This window comes from Scyliorhinus canicula, chromosome 15 (assembly GCF_902713615.1).
Source record: "Scyliorhinus canicula chromosome 15, sScyCan1.1, whole genome shotgun sequence".
Lineage (NCBI taxonomy): Eukaryota > Metazoa > Chordata > Chondrichthyes > Carcharhiniformes > Scyliorhinidae > Scyliorhinus > Scyliorhinus canicula.
This window is the reverse complement of record NC_052160.1, coordinates 38,878,020-38,893,812: the sequence shown is the minus strand read 5'-3', so window position 1 is coordinate 38,893,812 and position 15,793 is coordinate 38,878,020. Positions and strand designations below refer to the sequence as shown.

Genomic DNA, 15,793 nt, shown 5'->3' with positions numbered 1-15,793 from the left:
GGAACAATCCAGATCCAGGACGGGGAGGAGGCCAGCGGCGGCTAAGGTGTTGAGGGGGTTTATCTACCAGATGGGAGGGGTGGATCCATGAAGGTTTGCGAGGCCGTGGGCCTGGGAATTTTCATACTTCTCCCGTGTGCATAAGGCCTATTCCCGGATTGATTTTTTCGTTATGAGTAGGGCGCTGATTGCGAGGGTGGAGGATGCTGAGTATTCGGCGATAGCCATTTCTGACCATGCCACACACTGGGTCACTGGGTGGACCTCAAGTTGGGGGAGGAGAGAGACCAACGCCCGCTTTGGTGCTTGGAGGTGGGGCTGCTAGCGGACGAGGAGGTGGGCAGGCGGGTGCGAGGATGTATCGAGAGGTACCTGGAGGCAAATGACAATGGGGAGGTCCGAGTGTGGACGGTCTAGGAGGTGCTGAAGGCGGTGGTTAGGGGGGAGTTGATCTCCATTCGAGCCCACAGGGAGAGGAGAGAGCAGAGAGAGAGGGAGAGACTGGTGGGGGAGATGGTGAGGGTGGACAGGAGATACGCGGATGCTCCGGAGGAGGGATTGCTGAGGGAACGGCGTAGTCTCCAGGCTGAGTTCGACTTGTTGACCACTAGAAAGGCGGAAGCTCAGTGGAGGAAGGCACAGGGAGCTGTGTATGAATATGGGGAGACGGCGAGCAGGATTCTGGCGCACCAGCTCCGTAAGTGGGATGCGGCCAGGGTGATTGGTGGAGTTAAGGATAGGGGAGGGAATGTGGTGCGAAGTGGGGTAGACATTAATGGGGTCTTCAGGGACTTTTATGAGGAACTGTATCGATCCGAACCCCCAGCGGAGGAGGGGGGGATGGGGCGCTTCTTGGACTGGTTGAGATTCCCGAGGGTGGAGGAGGGACAGGTGGAGGGACAGGTGGAGGGACAGGTGGAGGGACAGGTGGAGGGACAGGTGGAGGGACAGGTGGAGGGACAGGTGGAGGGACAGGTGGAGGGACAGGTGGAGGGACAGGTGGAGGGACAGGTGGAGGGACAGGGGGAGGGACAGGTGGAGGGACAGGTGGAGGGACAGGTGGAGGGACAGGTGGAGGGACAGGTGGAGGGACAGGTGGAGGGACAGGTGGAGGGACAGGTGGAGGGACAGGTGGAGGGACAGGTGGAGGGACAGGTGGAGGGACTGGGGGCGCCGGTTGAGCTGGAGGAGCTGGTCAAAGGGATAGGGAGCATGCAGTCGGGGAAGGCGCCGGGGCCGGATGGGTTCCCTGTCGAATTCTATAAGATGTATGCAGACCTGTTGGGCCTCCTGTTGGTTAGGACCTTCAACGTGGCAAGGGAAGGGGGGTTCTGCCTCTGATGATGTCTCGGGCGCTGATTTCCTTGATCCTTAAGCGGGACAAGGATCCCCTGCAGTGTGGGTCATACAGGCCGATCTCACTCTTAAATGTGGATGCCAAGCTGTTGGCGAAGATTTTAGCCGCGAGGATAGAGGACTGTGTGCCGCAGGTTATCCACGAGGATCAAACGGGGTTCGTGAAGGGGAGGCAGCTGAACATTAACATACGGAGGCTCTTGAATGTTATAATGATGCCGGCGGTAGACGGGGAGGCGGAGATAGTGGTGGCGTTGGACGCGGAGAAGACCTTTGATAGGGTTGAGTGGGGGTACTTGTGGGAGGTGCTAGAAAGGTTCGGGTTTGGGGAGGGGTTTGTCAGGTGGGTGAGGCTGTTATATGAGGCCCCGATGGCGAGCGTGGCCACGAATAGGAGGTGAGAGTATTTTCGGTTATACCGAGGGACGAGGCAGGGGTGTCCCTTGTCCCCCCCCTGCTTTTTGTGCTGGCAATTGAACCCCTGGCCATGGCGCTGAGGGAGTCGAGGAACTGGAGGGGGCTGGTGCGAGGTGGGGAGGAACACCGAGTGTCGCTCTATGTGGATGACCTATTGTTGTATGTGGCGGACCCGGTGGGGGGAATGCCAGAGGTGATGAGGATTCTCAGGGAATTTGGGGATTTCTCAGGGTACAAGCTCAACTTGGGGAAGAGCGAGCTGTTCGTTGTACGCCCGGGGGACCAGGAGGGGGGGATTGGTAGGCTCCCACTAAAAAGGACGGAGAGGAGCTTCAGGTACTTGGGGGTTCAGGTGGCCAGGAGCTGGGGGGACCTTGCATAAGCTTAACCTCACAAGGCTGGTGGAGCAAATGGAGGTTTAAGAGGTGGGACATGCTGCCGCTGTCTCTGGCAGGTAGGGTGCAATCAGTCAAAATGTAGGTGCTCCCAAGATTTCTGTTACTGTTTCAGTGCCTCCCCATCCTTATCCCAAAGGCCTTTTTCAGGCGGGCTAACAGGAGCATTACGGGGTTTGTGTGGGCGCACGGGACCCCGAGGGTGAGAAGGGTGTTCCTGGAGCGGGGTAGGGATAGGGGGGGCTAACGCTGCCCAACCTCTGTGGGTATTATTGGGCTGCCAACGCAGCGATGGTGCGTAAGTGGGTGATGGACGGGGAAGGGGCAGCACGGAAGTGGGTGATGGACGGGGAAGGGGCAGCATGGAAGAGGATGGAGGTGGTGTCCTGTGTGGGCACGAGCCTGGAGGCGCTGGTAACGGCGCCGCTGCCGCTCCATCCAATGAGGTATACCACGAGCCCGGTGGTGGCGGCTACCCTCAAAATTTGGGGACAATGGACACGGCACAGGGGGGAGGTGGGGGCCTCGCTGGGGTCCCCGATACGGGGGAACCACAGGTTTGTCCCGGGGAGAATTGACGGCGGGTTCCTGAGTTGGCACAGGGCAGGTATTAGGAGATTGGAGGACCTGTTTGTAGACGGGAAGTCTGCGAGCCTGGGTGAGCTGGAAGGGAGGTTCGGGCTCCCCCCGGGGAACATCTTTAGGAACATGCAGGTAAGGGCGTCTGTCAGGCGGCAGGTGGCGGCGTTTCCTCTGTTGCCGCCGTGGGGATCCAGGACAGGGTGCTCTCGGGGGTGTGGGTTGGAGAGGGGAGGATCTCGGCAACGTACCAAGTGATGCAGGAGGTAGACGAAGCCTCGGTGGAGGAGCTGAAGGGTAAATGGGAGGAGGAGCTGGGTGAGGAGATTGAGGAGGAGACGTGGGCGGACGCCCTAGGAAGGGTGAACTCCTCTCTTGTGCGAGGCTTAGCCTCATACAGTTTAAGATGCTGCATAGGGCTCACATGACAAGGACTAGGATGGGTGGGGGGGGTCGTTTCTTTGTTTTGGGTTGAAGGGACGTGTATATTTGTTCATTGCTAATGACGGTCGTTAATTTATTTTACTTTTTTGTATACACGTGGGGGGGGGGGGGGGGTTTGTTCTTTCTTTTCTTGGTATTTATTTTGTTATTGATATTTTGTGAAAATTTGAATAAAAATTTAAAAACAAAAGGAGAAAACCATAAGGCATAGGAGCAGAATTAGACCACTCGGCGCATCGGGTCTGCTCCGACATTCAATCATGGCTGATATTTTCTCATTCCCATTCTCCTGCCTTCTCCCCATAACCCCATATCCCCTTTTAATCAAGAACCTATCTATCTCTGCCTTAAAGACACTCAGTGATTTGGCCTCCACAGCCTTCTGCGGCAATGAGTTCCACAGATTCACCACCCTCTGCCTGAAGAAATTCCTCCTCATCTCTGTTTTAAAGGATCGCCCCTTTAGTCTGAGATGGTGTCCTCTGGTTCTAGTTTTTCCTACAAGTGGAAACATTCTCTCCACAACCACTCTATCCAGGCCGCACAGTATCCTGTAAGTTTCAATAAGATCCCCCCTTATCCTTCTAAACTTCAGCGAGTACAGACCCAGAGTCCTCAACCGTTCCTCATACGACAAGTTCTTCATTCCAGGGACCATTCTTGTGAACCTCCTCTGGATCCTTTCCAAGGCCAGCACATCCTTCCTGAGATACGGCCCAAAACTGCTCACAATACTCCAAATGGGGTCTGACCAGAGCCTTATATAGCCTCAGAAGTACATCCCTGGTCTTGCATTCTAGCCCTCTTGACATGAATGCTAACAATGCATTTGTGTTCTTAACTGCCGATTGAACATGCACGTTAACCTTAAGAGAATCATGAACAAGGACTCCCAATTCCCTTTGTGCTTCTGATTTCCTAAGCATCTTCCCCATTTAGAAAATAGTCTATGCCTAAATTCCTCCTTCCAAAGTGCATAACCTCATACTTTTCCACATTGCATTTCATTTGCTACTTCATTTGCCCACTCCTAGTTTGTCCAAATCCTTCTGCAGCCCCCTTGCTTCCTCAATACTACCTATCCCTCTACAGATCTTTGTATCATCTGCAAACTTAGCAACAGTGCCTTCAGTTCCTTCTTCCAGATCATTAAATGTATATTGTAAAACGTTGTGGTCCCAGCACAGACCCCTGAGGAACACCACTAGTCACCGGCTGCCATCCTGAAAAATACCCCTTTATCCCCACTCTCTGCCTTCTGCCACTCAGCCAATCCTCTATCCATGCCAGGATCTTACCCTTCACACCATGGGCTCTTAACTTATTTAACAGTTTCCTATGCGGCACCTTGTCAAAGGCCTTCTGGAAATCTAAATAAATCACATTCACTGGTTCTCCTTTGTCTAACTTCCTTGTTACCCCCTCAAAGAACTCGAACAGATTTGTCAGACATAACCTCCCTTTGACAAAGCCGTGCTGACTCAGTCCTATTTTACCATGTGCTTACAAGTACTTTGCAATCTCATCCTCAATAACAGACTCCAAAATCTTACCAATGACCGAAGTCAGGCTAACCAGCCTGTAATTTCCCGTCTTCTGCCTCCCTCCCTCCTTAAACAGTGGTGTTACATTAGCCACTTTCCAGTTCTCTGGGACCCTTCCTGCCTCCAGTGATTCCTGAAAGATCACAACCAGTGCCTCCACAATATCCTCGGCTATCTCTTTTAGGACCCTGGGCTGTAGACCATCAGGTCCAAGTGACTTATCCACCTTCAGACCTTTCAGTTTCCCCAGAACCTTCTCCTTAGTGATGGCCACTGCACTCACCTTTGCCTCCTGATTCTCCTGGAGCTCAGGCATCCCACTGGTGTCTTCCACCGTGAAGACTGATGCAAAGTAACTATTCAGTTCGTCTGTCATTTCTTTGTTTCCTATTATTACTTCTCCAGCCACGTTTTCCAGTAATCCAAAGTCTATTTTTGACTCTCTCTTACCTTTTATATATTGAAAAAACCCTTCCTATCTTCTTTTCTATTACTAGCTAACTTGCACTCATATTTCATCTTCTCTCCCCTTACTCTTTTTTAGTTGTCCTCTGCTTGCTTTTAAATGATTCCCAATCCTTTGACTTCCCACTAATCCTTGCCACTTTGTATGCTTTTTATTTGCTTTTATGCGGTCCTTGACTTCCCTCGTCAGCCATGGATGCCTTATCCTCCCCTCAGCATGTTTCCTCCTCCTAGGGATAAATTTCTGCTGTGCCTCCCGAATAACCCCCAAAAACACCTGCCATTGCTGTTCCACTGGCTTCACTGCTAGTCTCCTTTTCCAATCAACCCTGGCCAGCTCCTCTCTCATGTCTTTGTAGTTACCCTTATTTAATTGTAATACATCTGATTCCAGCTTCTCCCTCTCAAACTGCAGGGTAAATTCTATCATACTGTAGTCACTGCTCCCCAAGGGTTCCTTCACCTTAAGATCCCTAATCAAGTCTACCTCATTACACATCACCAAATCCAGAATTGCCTGTTGTCTTGTGGGCTCTACCAAAAAACCCATCTCTTAAACATTCCACAAATTCCTTTTCTTGGGATCCACTACCAACCTGATTTTCCCACTCCACACAACTCCCATCAGGGTCTTTTTACCTTTGTGACTCCTCAACTCTACCCACAGAGATTCTATGTCTTCTGATTCTATATTGCTCCTTGCTATCGACTTAACTTAATTCCTTACTAACAATGCAACCCCACCCCCTTTGCCCATCTGCCTGTCCTTTCGATAGGACACATATCCTTGTATATTTAGATCTCAGCTCTGATCCCTTTGCAGCCACGTCTCTGTGATGCCCACAACATCGTACCGGCCAATTTCAATGTGCGCAAAAAGCTAATTTATCTTGTTCGGTATACTGCGCGCGTTAAGGCACAATACCCTCAGTCTTGCATTGACCACCTCCCTTCTCACACTTGTCACCTTTTTTGCTCTGCCTGAGGGTAATGTTCTATTATTTTTGTTCTCTATTTCCCCTTCAGTTATTACACCTTCTAAGCTAAGGCTCTGGTTCCCACCCCCCTGCCCTATTAGTTTAAATCCTCCCGAGTGACACTAGCAAACCTCCAAGCCAGGATATTGGTGCCCCTCGAGTTTAGATACAACCCATCCTTCATGTACAGGTCGCACCTGCCCCGGAAGAGATCCCAATGGTACAGAAATCTGAACCCTTCCTCCTACCCCACAGGGTTAGCAACATGTTTAGGTGCACTGTCCTATTTCTAACCTCACTGGCACGTGGCACAGACAGTAATCCTAAGATTACAACCCTAGAGGTCCTGCTTCTTAGCTTACTGCCTAACTCCCTGAACTCCTTCTTTAGGACCTCATCACTCTTCCTGCCTATGTCGTTAGTACCTATGTGTACTATGACCTCTGGCTGTTCACCTCCCCCTTCAGGATGTCCTGTGTTCGTTCAGAGACATCCTTGACCCTGGCACTAGGGAGGCAATACACCATCCCGGAGTCTCTTTCACTTCCGCAGAAGCACCTATCTGTGCCCGTTACTATAGAGTCGCCTATAACTATTGCTCTCCTGCACTTTGCCCTCCCCTGCTGAGCATCAGAGCCAGTTGTGGTGCCACTGTTCTGGTTGGCGTTGTTTTCCACTGACCGGCTACTCCCCCCCCCCCCCCCCCCCCCCCAACAGTAACCAAAAAGGTATACCTGTTAGAGAGGGGGACAGCCACAGAGGATTCCTGCACTGACTGCCTGCCCTTTCTAGCGGACACCCATCTGTCTGCCTGCACCTTGGGCGTGACCACATCTCTATAACTCCTGTCTGACGCTTTCCGCCACCTGCATGCTCCTAAGTGCATCCAACTGCTGTTCCAACCGAACCACGCGGTCTGTGAAAGCTGCCATTGGTTACACTTGCTGCAGATGTAGTCGACCAGAACGCTGGAAGCATCACAAATCTGCCACATCTCACAGTTGGAGCACTGCACACCGCTGAGTGACATTTAAGCACTAGTTAATTAATTTAAAATAAACACTTGAATTATTGTTAGATTGAGTTACAATTAACTGTATGGCCCTGATGCTAGATTTTTATTGTAAAATTAAATGCTAAATACTAATCTCTTCCCTCAGGTTTAGTACTCCAAAGCTCTGACAAAGGGTCATTTGGACTTGAAACGTTAGCTCTTTTCTCCTACACATGCTGCCAGACCTGCTGCGATTTTCCAGCATTTTCTCTTTACTTTCACACACCAGCATCTGTTGTAATTTACTTTTATCCAGTGTTGGCGCTGAGGCTGGCGCGGCGCTGAGGCTGGAGGAGTATCTTCCGAAGATGGTGGGGGAGGATCAGATGGGGTTCATCAAGGGCAGATAGCGATCATCAAAAGTATGGCGGCTGCTGAATGTGGTGCCTTCTCCAGCAGGGGGAAGGGAGTTAGAAGTTGTGGTGACATTAGATGCAGAGAAGGCATTTGACAGAGTGAAGTGCAGGTATTTGTTTGCGGTGCCGGTGAAGTTTAGGATTGGGAATGGGCGATTGTTATACAAGAATCCGGCAGCATGTGTGCGGACGAATGACTCGAATTTGGGGTACTATTTTCGGGAACAAGGCAGGAATGCCCCATGTCCCCCATTTTGATTGCATTGGCAATCGAGCCCTTGGCTAGGGGATTTTCACAGTAACTTAATTGCAGTGTTAATGTATGCTTACTTGTGACAATAAAGATTATTATTCCTGCGCTGAGGGGTTTGGATTTATGGAGGGGGGATAGTGAAGAGGGGGGGGCTGGAACACAAGGTGTCGCTGTACGCAGATGATCTGCTGCTGTGCATTTTTGGACCCAGGCTCATCGATAAGGAACATAATGGGGTTGCTAAGGACATTTGGGACGTTTTTGGGGTATGAATTGAAATTAGGGAAGAGTGAGTATTTTGTGGTGTCTTCTCCAGGTGCAGAGGTGGGAATGGGAAGGTTGTCATTTCGAATAGTGACAACTCACTTTAGGTATTTGGGGGTGCAAGTGGCATAGGACTGGTAACAACTTTGTAAGTTAACTTTCACAAGCCTGGTGGGGAGGGTAAAGGAGAATTTTGGGAGATGGGAAAGTCTCCCTTTGTCTCTCCCCCCCACAATCCTTTGTCCATGGAAAGGATTAAGGCCAAGTGGGGCAAGAGTTGAGGGTGATGGAGGAGGGATTTGGTGTGAAGTGCTGCAAAGGATAAATTCTTCGACCTAGTGTGCAAGGCTGGGGTTGATGCAGTTAAAAGCGGTGTGTGGGGCACACCTAACGAAGACAAGGACGCGTCGGCTGTTTGAGGGCGATGGAGGATAGTTAAGGCCAGTGTGGAAGGGGCACAGCCAATCATATTAATATGTTCTGGTCCTGCCCGAAGTTGGAGAAATAGTGGGGGTCGCTTTTCAGCACCATGTCTGAGGTTCTGCATGTGGAATTGGAGCTGGGTCCCCTGGAGGCCATATTCGGGGTGTCAGACTTGCCGGAGCAGCAGACAAAAGTGTGGCCGACGTTTCAGCCTTCACCTGGTTGATTGCGTACAGGTGAGTTTTGTTGGGGAGGAGGGTCAGAGCCCCCCCCCCGCCAGTGCCTCTGCATGGCTGGGGGATCTAATGGAGTTCCTGTATTCGTCAGCACCCAGCCTGTCAAGCCCATTCAGGGTTGTGTGTGTTTAAAAAAGATCACGTCTCATTCTGCGAAAGACAAAACTCTGGATATGGTCTCACCAAGCTTCCCTGCTTTTATATTCCATTCCCCTTGCAATAAACACGATCATTCCATTTGCCTTCCTAATCACTTGCTGAACCTGCAGATTATCTTTGTGAATCATGTACACATGCACCAAGTCTCTCTGGAGTGCTGAGTTCGGCAATCTCTCCCCATTTAAATAATACACTACTTTTTTACTGTTCCGGCCAAAATTCACACATTTATTTTCCCACATCATAATCCACCTGACACATTTTGCCCTCTCATTTAATCTTTTCATGGATCATGTCCTATTCAAAACCTGCTCTCCGATTGGAATTATGAACAAATTTGGAAACCTTTATCCTTTGGTTCCTACATTCAGGTCATTAATATAGATTTATCTCAAACTCAAGATACTATCAGCTTTAGACAGGATTTGTTTTTTTGAGAAAACCCATAGAAAATAAATGCACAATTTACGAACAGTTGACTGACCTTTACATGTTTCACAGCAGTGCTTGTGCAATTTTCTCGTCATGGAACCTTCCAGAATTCCCTGAGACATCATAGTCTGTAGGAATCGTCGATGGCTTTCATTTAGTGCTTCTGCCATGACAATGACTCAATCTGCGGGAGGCAAATTCACACATTACTGGGGTCCTTGGCATTAAGGCAACATGTTATGTGACAGTCACACTTGAATTACAGCTAGAGTCAATCATGGCACACCATGGGCGCGATTCTCCCAACGGGAGACTGAGTGCCGACGCCGGAGTGAAACCCGGAGTGTTTCACTCCGGCATCGGAGGCCGCTCCTCGCCCCCTATTCCCCCCCCCCCCCCCCCCCAGCTAGGAGCGGCGGTGCGCGAATCCTGAACGCCCGGCCTTGACGCTTGCGTCAAAGCGGCGCGCCGGGAATGCCGCTGCCGGCGGCGCCGAAGTGACGTCAGCCGCGCATGCGCAGGTTGGCCGCCTTCTCCTCCGCTGCCCCGCAAGACATGGCGGCTTGATCTTGCGGGGCGGCGGAGGGAAAAGAGTGCGTCGCTTACAGACGCCGGCCCGATGATCGGTGGGCACCGATCGCGGGCCAGACATCTGCTGAGCACGCCCGTGGTGCTGGATCCTCCCTCCGCACCCCACAGGCCCCACACTCACCTGTCGCACGCTGTTCATGCCGGCAGCGATCAGGTGTGGTTGGCAGCGGCGTGAACCGGTCGGGTTCGTCAGGCCGCTCGGCCCATCCAGGTCAGAGAATCGCCGGTCGCCGTGAAAAATGGCGAGCAGCGGTTCTCCGAGCGGCGTGTCGCAAAACGTGGAGAATCGCGCCCCATAGGTAGCACTCTTTTGTCTCCCCACATCTTCCCACCCCCTCCCTCTACCTTCCTCCCACCCCCCTCCCTCTACCCTTGTCCCACCCCCCCCCCACCCATTACCTTTCTCCCTCCTCTTCCCAATCGCCCTTCCTCGTCCACCTCTCCTTGCCCCCCCCTCCTACTACTCCTCTAGTCAATCCCCATTCCTCCTACTCCTCCCCTAGCCAATCCTCCACCTCCTACTCCTCCCCTAGCCAATCCTCCCTCCTCCTACTCCTCCCCTAGCCAATCCTCCCTCCTCCTCGAGCCAATCCTCCCTCCTCCTACTCCTCCCCCAGCCAATCCTCCCTCCTCCTACTCCTCCCCTACCCAATCCTCCCTCCTCCTACTCCTCCTCGAGCCTATTCCCCTTCCTCCTACTCCTCCTCTAGCCAATCCCCCCTCTTCCTACTCCGCCTCCTCACCTCGCTCCCCAATGCCCCCTCCTCCTCTCTCCAAAACCCCCTTTCACCCCCTCCCTCCCCTCCCCCTTTATACCGATTTGCCCCCTTTATCCCACCTCCCGGTCTCTCCCCCCTCCCCCGCTTTATCCCATCTTCCAGTCTCCTCCCCTGAATTATCCCGTCTCCCCAGCCGTCACATTCCGTCTCCCAGTCTCCGACTCCCCACTTTATCCCAACTCCAAGTTTCCCCCCCCACCTCCCCCCAATATCCTGTCTCCTGGTCATCCCTCCCCCAATATCCCATCTCCTTGTTCCCCCTTCCCTACCCCACACAATCTCCCATCTCTCTCTCACCTCTCTCTCTCTCTCTCTCTCTCTCTCCCCCCCCCCACAATCTCCGTCTCTCTCTCTCCCTCACAATCTCCCGTCTCTCTCTCTCTCTCTCCTTCCCCCCACATTCTCCCGTCTCTCTCTCTCTCCTTCCCCCCACATTCTCCCGTCTCTCTCCCCCCCCCAACAATCTCACGTCTCTCTCTCTCCCGTCTCTCTCTCTTCCCCCACAATCTCCCGTCTCTCTCTCTTCCCCCACAATCTCCCGTCTCTCTCTCTCTTCCCCCACAATCTCCCGTCTCTCTCTCTCTTCCCCCACAATCTCCCGTCTCTCTCTCTCTCTTCACCCACAATCTCCCGCCTCTCTCTCTCTTCCCCCACAATCTCCCGTCTCTCTCTTCCCCCACAATCTCCCGTCTCTCTCACTCTCTCACTCTCTCCCCCCCCCAAAATCTCCCTCGCCTCCCTCTCCCCTCTCCCCCCACACAATCTCCCGCTCTCTCTCTCTCTCCCCCACAATCTCCCGCCTCTCTCTCTCTTCCCCCACAATCTCCCGTCTCTCTCTCCCCCCACAATCTCCCGTCTCTCTCACTCTCTCCCCCCCCCAATCTCCCGTCTCTCTCCCCCCCCCACACAATCTCCCGTCTCTCTCTCCCCCCCCACAATCTCCACTCTCTCTCCACCCCCCACACAATCTCCCGTCTCTCTCCACCCCCCACAATCTCCGCCTCTCTCTCTCTCTCCCCCTCCACATCTCCCTCTCTCTCCCCCCCCCCCCAATCTCCCGTCTCTCTCTCTCCCCCCCCACAATCTCCCGTCTCTCTCTCTCTCCCCCCCCCAATCTCCCGCACTCTCTCTCCCCCCCCACAATCTCCCGCACTCTCTCTCCCCCCACCACAATCTCCCGTCTCTCTCTCTCCCCCCACAATCTCCCGTTGCTCTCCCCCCCCCCCCACAATCTCCCGCACTCTCTCTCTCTCCCCCCCCACAATCTCCCGTCTCTCTCTCTCTCTCTCTCCACCCCCCACAATCTCCCGTCTCTCTCTCTCTCTCCCCCCCCACAATCTCCTCTCTCTCTCTCTCTCTCCCCCCACAATCTCCCGTCTCTCTCTCTCCCCCCCCCCAATCTCCCGTCTCTCTCTCTCTCCCCCCACAATCTCCCGTCTCTCTCTCTCTCCCCCCACAATCTCCCGTCTCTCTCTCCCTCTCTCTCCCCCCACAATCTCCTGTCTCTCTCTCTACCCCCCCCACAATCTCCTGTCTCCTCCCCCACAATCTCCCGTCTCTCACTCTCTCTCTCTCTCTCCCCCCACAATCTCCTGTCTCTCTCTCCCCCTCCCAGAATCTCCTGTCTCTCTCTCGCCCCCTCCCACAATCTCCTGTCTCTCACTCGCCCCCTCCCACAATCTCCTGTCTCTCACTCGCCCCCTCCCACAATCTCCTGTCTCTCTCCCCCCCCCCACAATCTCCTGTCTCTCTCTCTCCCCCCCACAATCTCCCGTCTCTCTTTCTCTCTCCCCCACAATCTCCCGTCTCTCTCTCTCCCCCCCCCACAATCACTCGTCTCTCTCCCCCCCACAATCACTCGTCTCTCTCCCCCCCACACAATCTCTCGTCTCTCTCTCTCTCTCTCTCTCTCTCCCCCCCACAATCTCCCGTCTCTCTCTTCCCCCCCCCCACAATCTCCCGTCTCTCTCTTCCCCCCCTCACAATCTCCCGTCTCTCTCCCCCCCCCCCAACAATCTCCCGTCTCTCTCCCCCCCCCAACAATCTCCCGTCTCTCTCTCATCCCCCCCAACAATCTCCCGTCTCTCTCCCCCCCCAACAATGTCCCGTCTCTCTCTCTCCCTCCCCCCCCCCCCACAATCTCCCGTCTCTCTCTCCCTCCCCCCCACAATCTCCCATCTCTCTCTACCCCCCCAACAATCTCCCGTCTCTCTCTCTCTCTCCCCCCCCCACAATCTCCCGTCTCTCTCTCTCCTCTCTCTCTCTCTCTCCCCCCCACAATCTCCCGTCTCTCTCTCTCCCCCCCCCCTCCGGCACAATCTCCCGTCTCTCTCTCTTCCTCCTCCTGTCTCTCTCTTCCCCCCCCCCCCCCACAATCTCCCGTCTCTCTCTCTCCCCCCCACAATCTCCCCTCTCTCTCTCTCTCCCCCCACAATCTCCCCTCTCTCTCTCTCCCCCCCCACAATCTCCCCTCTCTCTCTCTCTCTCTCTCTCTCTCCCCCCACAATCTCCCCTCTCTCTCTCTCTCTCTCTCTCCCCCCCCCCCCCCCCACAATCTCCTCTCTCTCTCTCCCACCCCCCATGAATTATATGAATAGTATGAATAATACTAGTGTGAATAATATGAATTTGGGGTACTTTGCTCTGCACTGGGGTACTAGGCAGGGGTATGTCCCCCTCCTCTGTTTTTTGCATTGGCTACACAGCCTTTGGCCATCGTGCTAAGGAGCTTGGGGTTGTGTAAGGTATAGTGAGGGGCAGTGGAGCATAGGGCATCTTTATATCCTGACAACCTACTACTGTACATCTCAGAGTTGAGCACATCGGTGCGGAATGCAATGGGGCATTCTCAGGGTAGAACCTAAGCAAGAGCGAGTATTTTATGGTTTCCCAGCCGGGAGTGATGGGGGCTGCCATTTCCTATGGCGACAACCAACTTTAGGTACCTTGGGGTGCAGGTGGCACGGGATTGGGGTGGGCTCCAAAGGTATAATTTTACTAGTCTGGCGGGGAGGGCGAAAGCCGATTTGGCAAGGTGGGGCAACCTCCCTCAGTCGTTGGCGGGCAGGGTACAGGCAGTTAAAATGTGTTACCATGATTTTTGTTTCTATTTTAGTGCCTGCCGGTTTCTCTACCAAAATCTTTCTTCAAGGTGGCGGTAAATTAGTCACCTCATTGATTTGGGGGGTGGGGGGGTAGCCAGTATGAGGAGGGTGGTCTTGCAGAGAGGGCGACAGGCAGGGGGGCTAGTCCTCCCAAACGTACTGTACTATTACTGGCCAGCGGATGCAGAGACGGTGCGGGTTGGGGAGGGGGGAGGGGGGGGGGGGGGGGAGTCACGGTGGGTTAAGATGGAGGGGGGCTCGTATAGGGGGTCAGGGTTGAGGGCGCTGGCAACGCTGCCGCTCACGATGGCTCCGGGTAAATATTCAGTGAGTCCAGTGGTGGTGGCCACTTTGAAGATCTGGAGGTAGTTTAGACAGCACTTTAAACTGGGGGATGGGTATGGAGTGATGCCGATTCAGGGGAATCATAGGTTCGAACCAGGGAGAGTGGATGTGAGGTTTCAGAGATAGGAGGGGGGGATTAAGGAAATGAAAGATCTGTTTCTTGGGGGACGATTTGAGAGCTTGGAGGAGCTGGAAAGAAGTACTGGTTGGTGCAGGTGGATGGGTCTACGTACCTGCCTTCCTGATAACGCTGGCCCCCTTGCTGTTGGAGATGATAGTGTTGACCGGGGGGTGGGGGGTGGGGGGCCTTGCTGTTGGAGGCGGTACTGTCAACGGGGGCGGGGGGTGATTTGCAAGCAGGGGCGGATGTTTTAGCCTTCGCCTCGCTGATCACTCGTACGCGGGTCCTGCTGGGGTGGAGGTCAACTTCTCCACCCTGTGCCTAGGCGTGGCAACCTACTGGACCCTGGGGAAGGTGAACTTTGACCCTTTTGACCCTGGAGAAAATTAAGTTTGAACTGAGGGGGGTGGGGTGAAGGAAGGGTTCAACGATTCTTGGGGCTTGTTTATCATGCACTTTTAGGAGTTGGTTGCTGTTGAACGCTAGGGGTAGAGAGAGAGAGAGAGAGAGGGAGGGAGGGAGGGGGGCTTGTTTGTTGTTTGTTTTCCATTTTTGATTTACATGTTAATGTTTTAGGTTGTACATTGTTGGTGTTGCTTTCTCCTTTTGTACATCAAAAATGAAAATAGTGAATAAAAATGTTTTTTAAATCTCTCTCCTCAACCCTACCATCTGTTTCTCATCCTCTCATCATCCCACCCCACCTCACCTTCATCTCACCGTCGTCTCAGCCTCCTCCACCCTCGTCTCAGCCGCCTCCACCTTCGTCTAGCCTTCCCATTATTATTTGTCACCCCCTATCATCTCAATAATTCTCTCCCCCATCATGCCTCCCCTTCCAATTTATGTCTCTCCTCCATCTCCCCCCAATCACTTGTCTCTCTCCTCCCTACCCCCCCATCGTCGTCTCTATCTGCTCCCCATCATCCCTGTCCCGTCACTCCCACTCCCACTCCCATCATCATCATCATCTCTGCTTTTCCCCCATTCTCACCGCTTTCCAGGTCTCCGGTTCCCTCAGCAACCACCTCTCCCACAAAACACCGCGGCACATCCCGGCAATGCATTCTGGGCCGGGTTTCTTAAAGGCACAGTCCCGATTGAATCCGTTAAAGGGGCTCTCAGTCGGCATTGACTATATTCGTTGTGCGTTTTGATGGCCCCGACCTGGAACGTTAACGCAGTTTCTCTCTGTACAGACGCTGTTAGACCTGATGACTATTTCCAATATGTTTTACTTCAGATTTTCAGTATTTTCCATTTGCCATGTTCAATATTCTTTGAGGAATTTAGTTCCCAGGAGATAGATTTCCCAAACCTCTGGACTCCTGGTGGTTTTGGATCCACGCCCTGGGCCAAATTGGTGTTTGCTACCGATGTATTGATTGAAAATTTGAAATAAAAATGCTGTGTATTGGGAGACACAGAAGACAAATAAAGGGAATGAACATATATTTCAAAAAACAGCAGTCTCCCATGCCAAATAGTCTGCAAGAGTG

General features: G+C 53.1%; 1 protein-coding gene across 3 annotated transcripts in view; it reads right to left on the bottom strand.

Annotated features, from left to right (window-relative positions):
* nsmce1 (NSE1 homolog, SMC5-SMC6 complex component) overlaps nucleotides 1-15,470 on the bottom strand; it is a 76,178-nt gene extending 60,708 nt beyond the window's left edge. For 2 of the 3 annotated variants that reach the window (XM_038819876.1, XM_038819874.1), the window contains exons 1-2: nucleotides 15,289-15,470; nucleotides 9,407-9,538 (exon numbers count right to left, since the gene is read on the bottom strand). In XM_038819876.1, the coding sequence (XP_038675804.1) occupies nucleotides 9,407-9,524 (118 nt within the window). In that variant the 5' untranslated portion in view covers nucleotides 9,525-9,538; nucleotides 15,289-15,470. Of the gene's footprint in view, nucleotides 1-9,406; nucleotides 9,539-10,066; nucleotides 10,113-15,288 lie in introns of those variants that run through there. The other variant, XM_038819875.1, reaches the window with a different exon arrangement.
* Nucleotides 15,471-15,793: the final 323 nt, after the last annotated feature.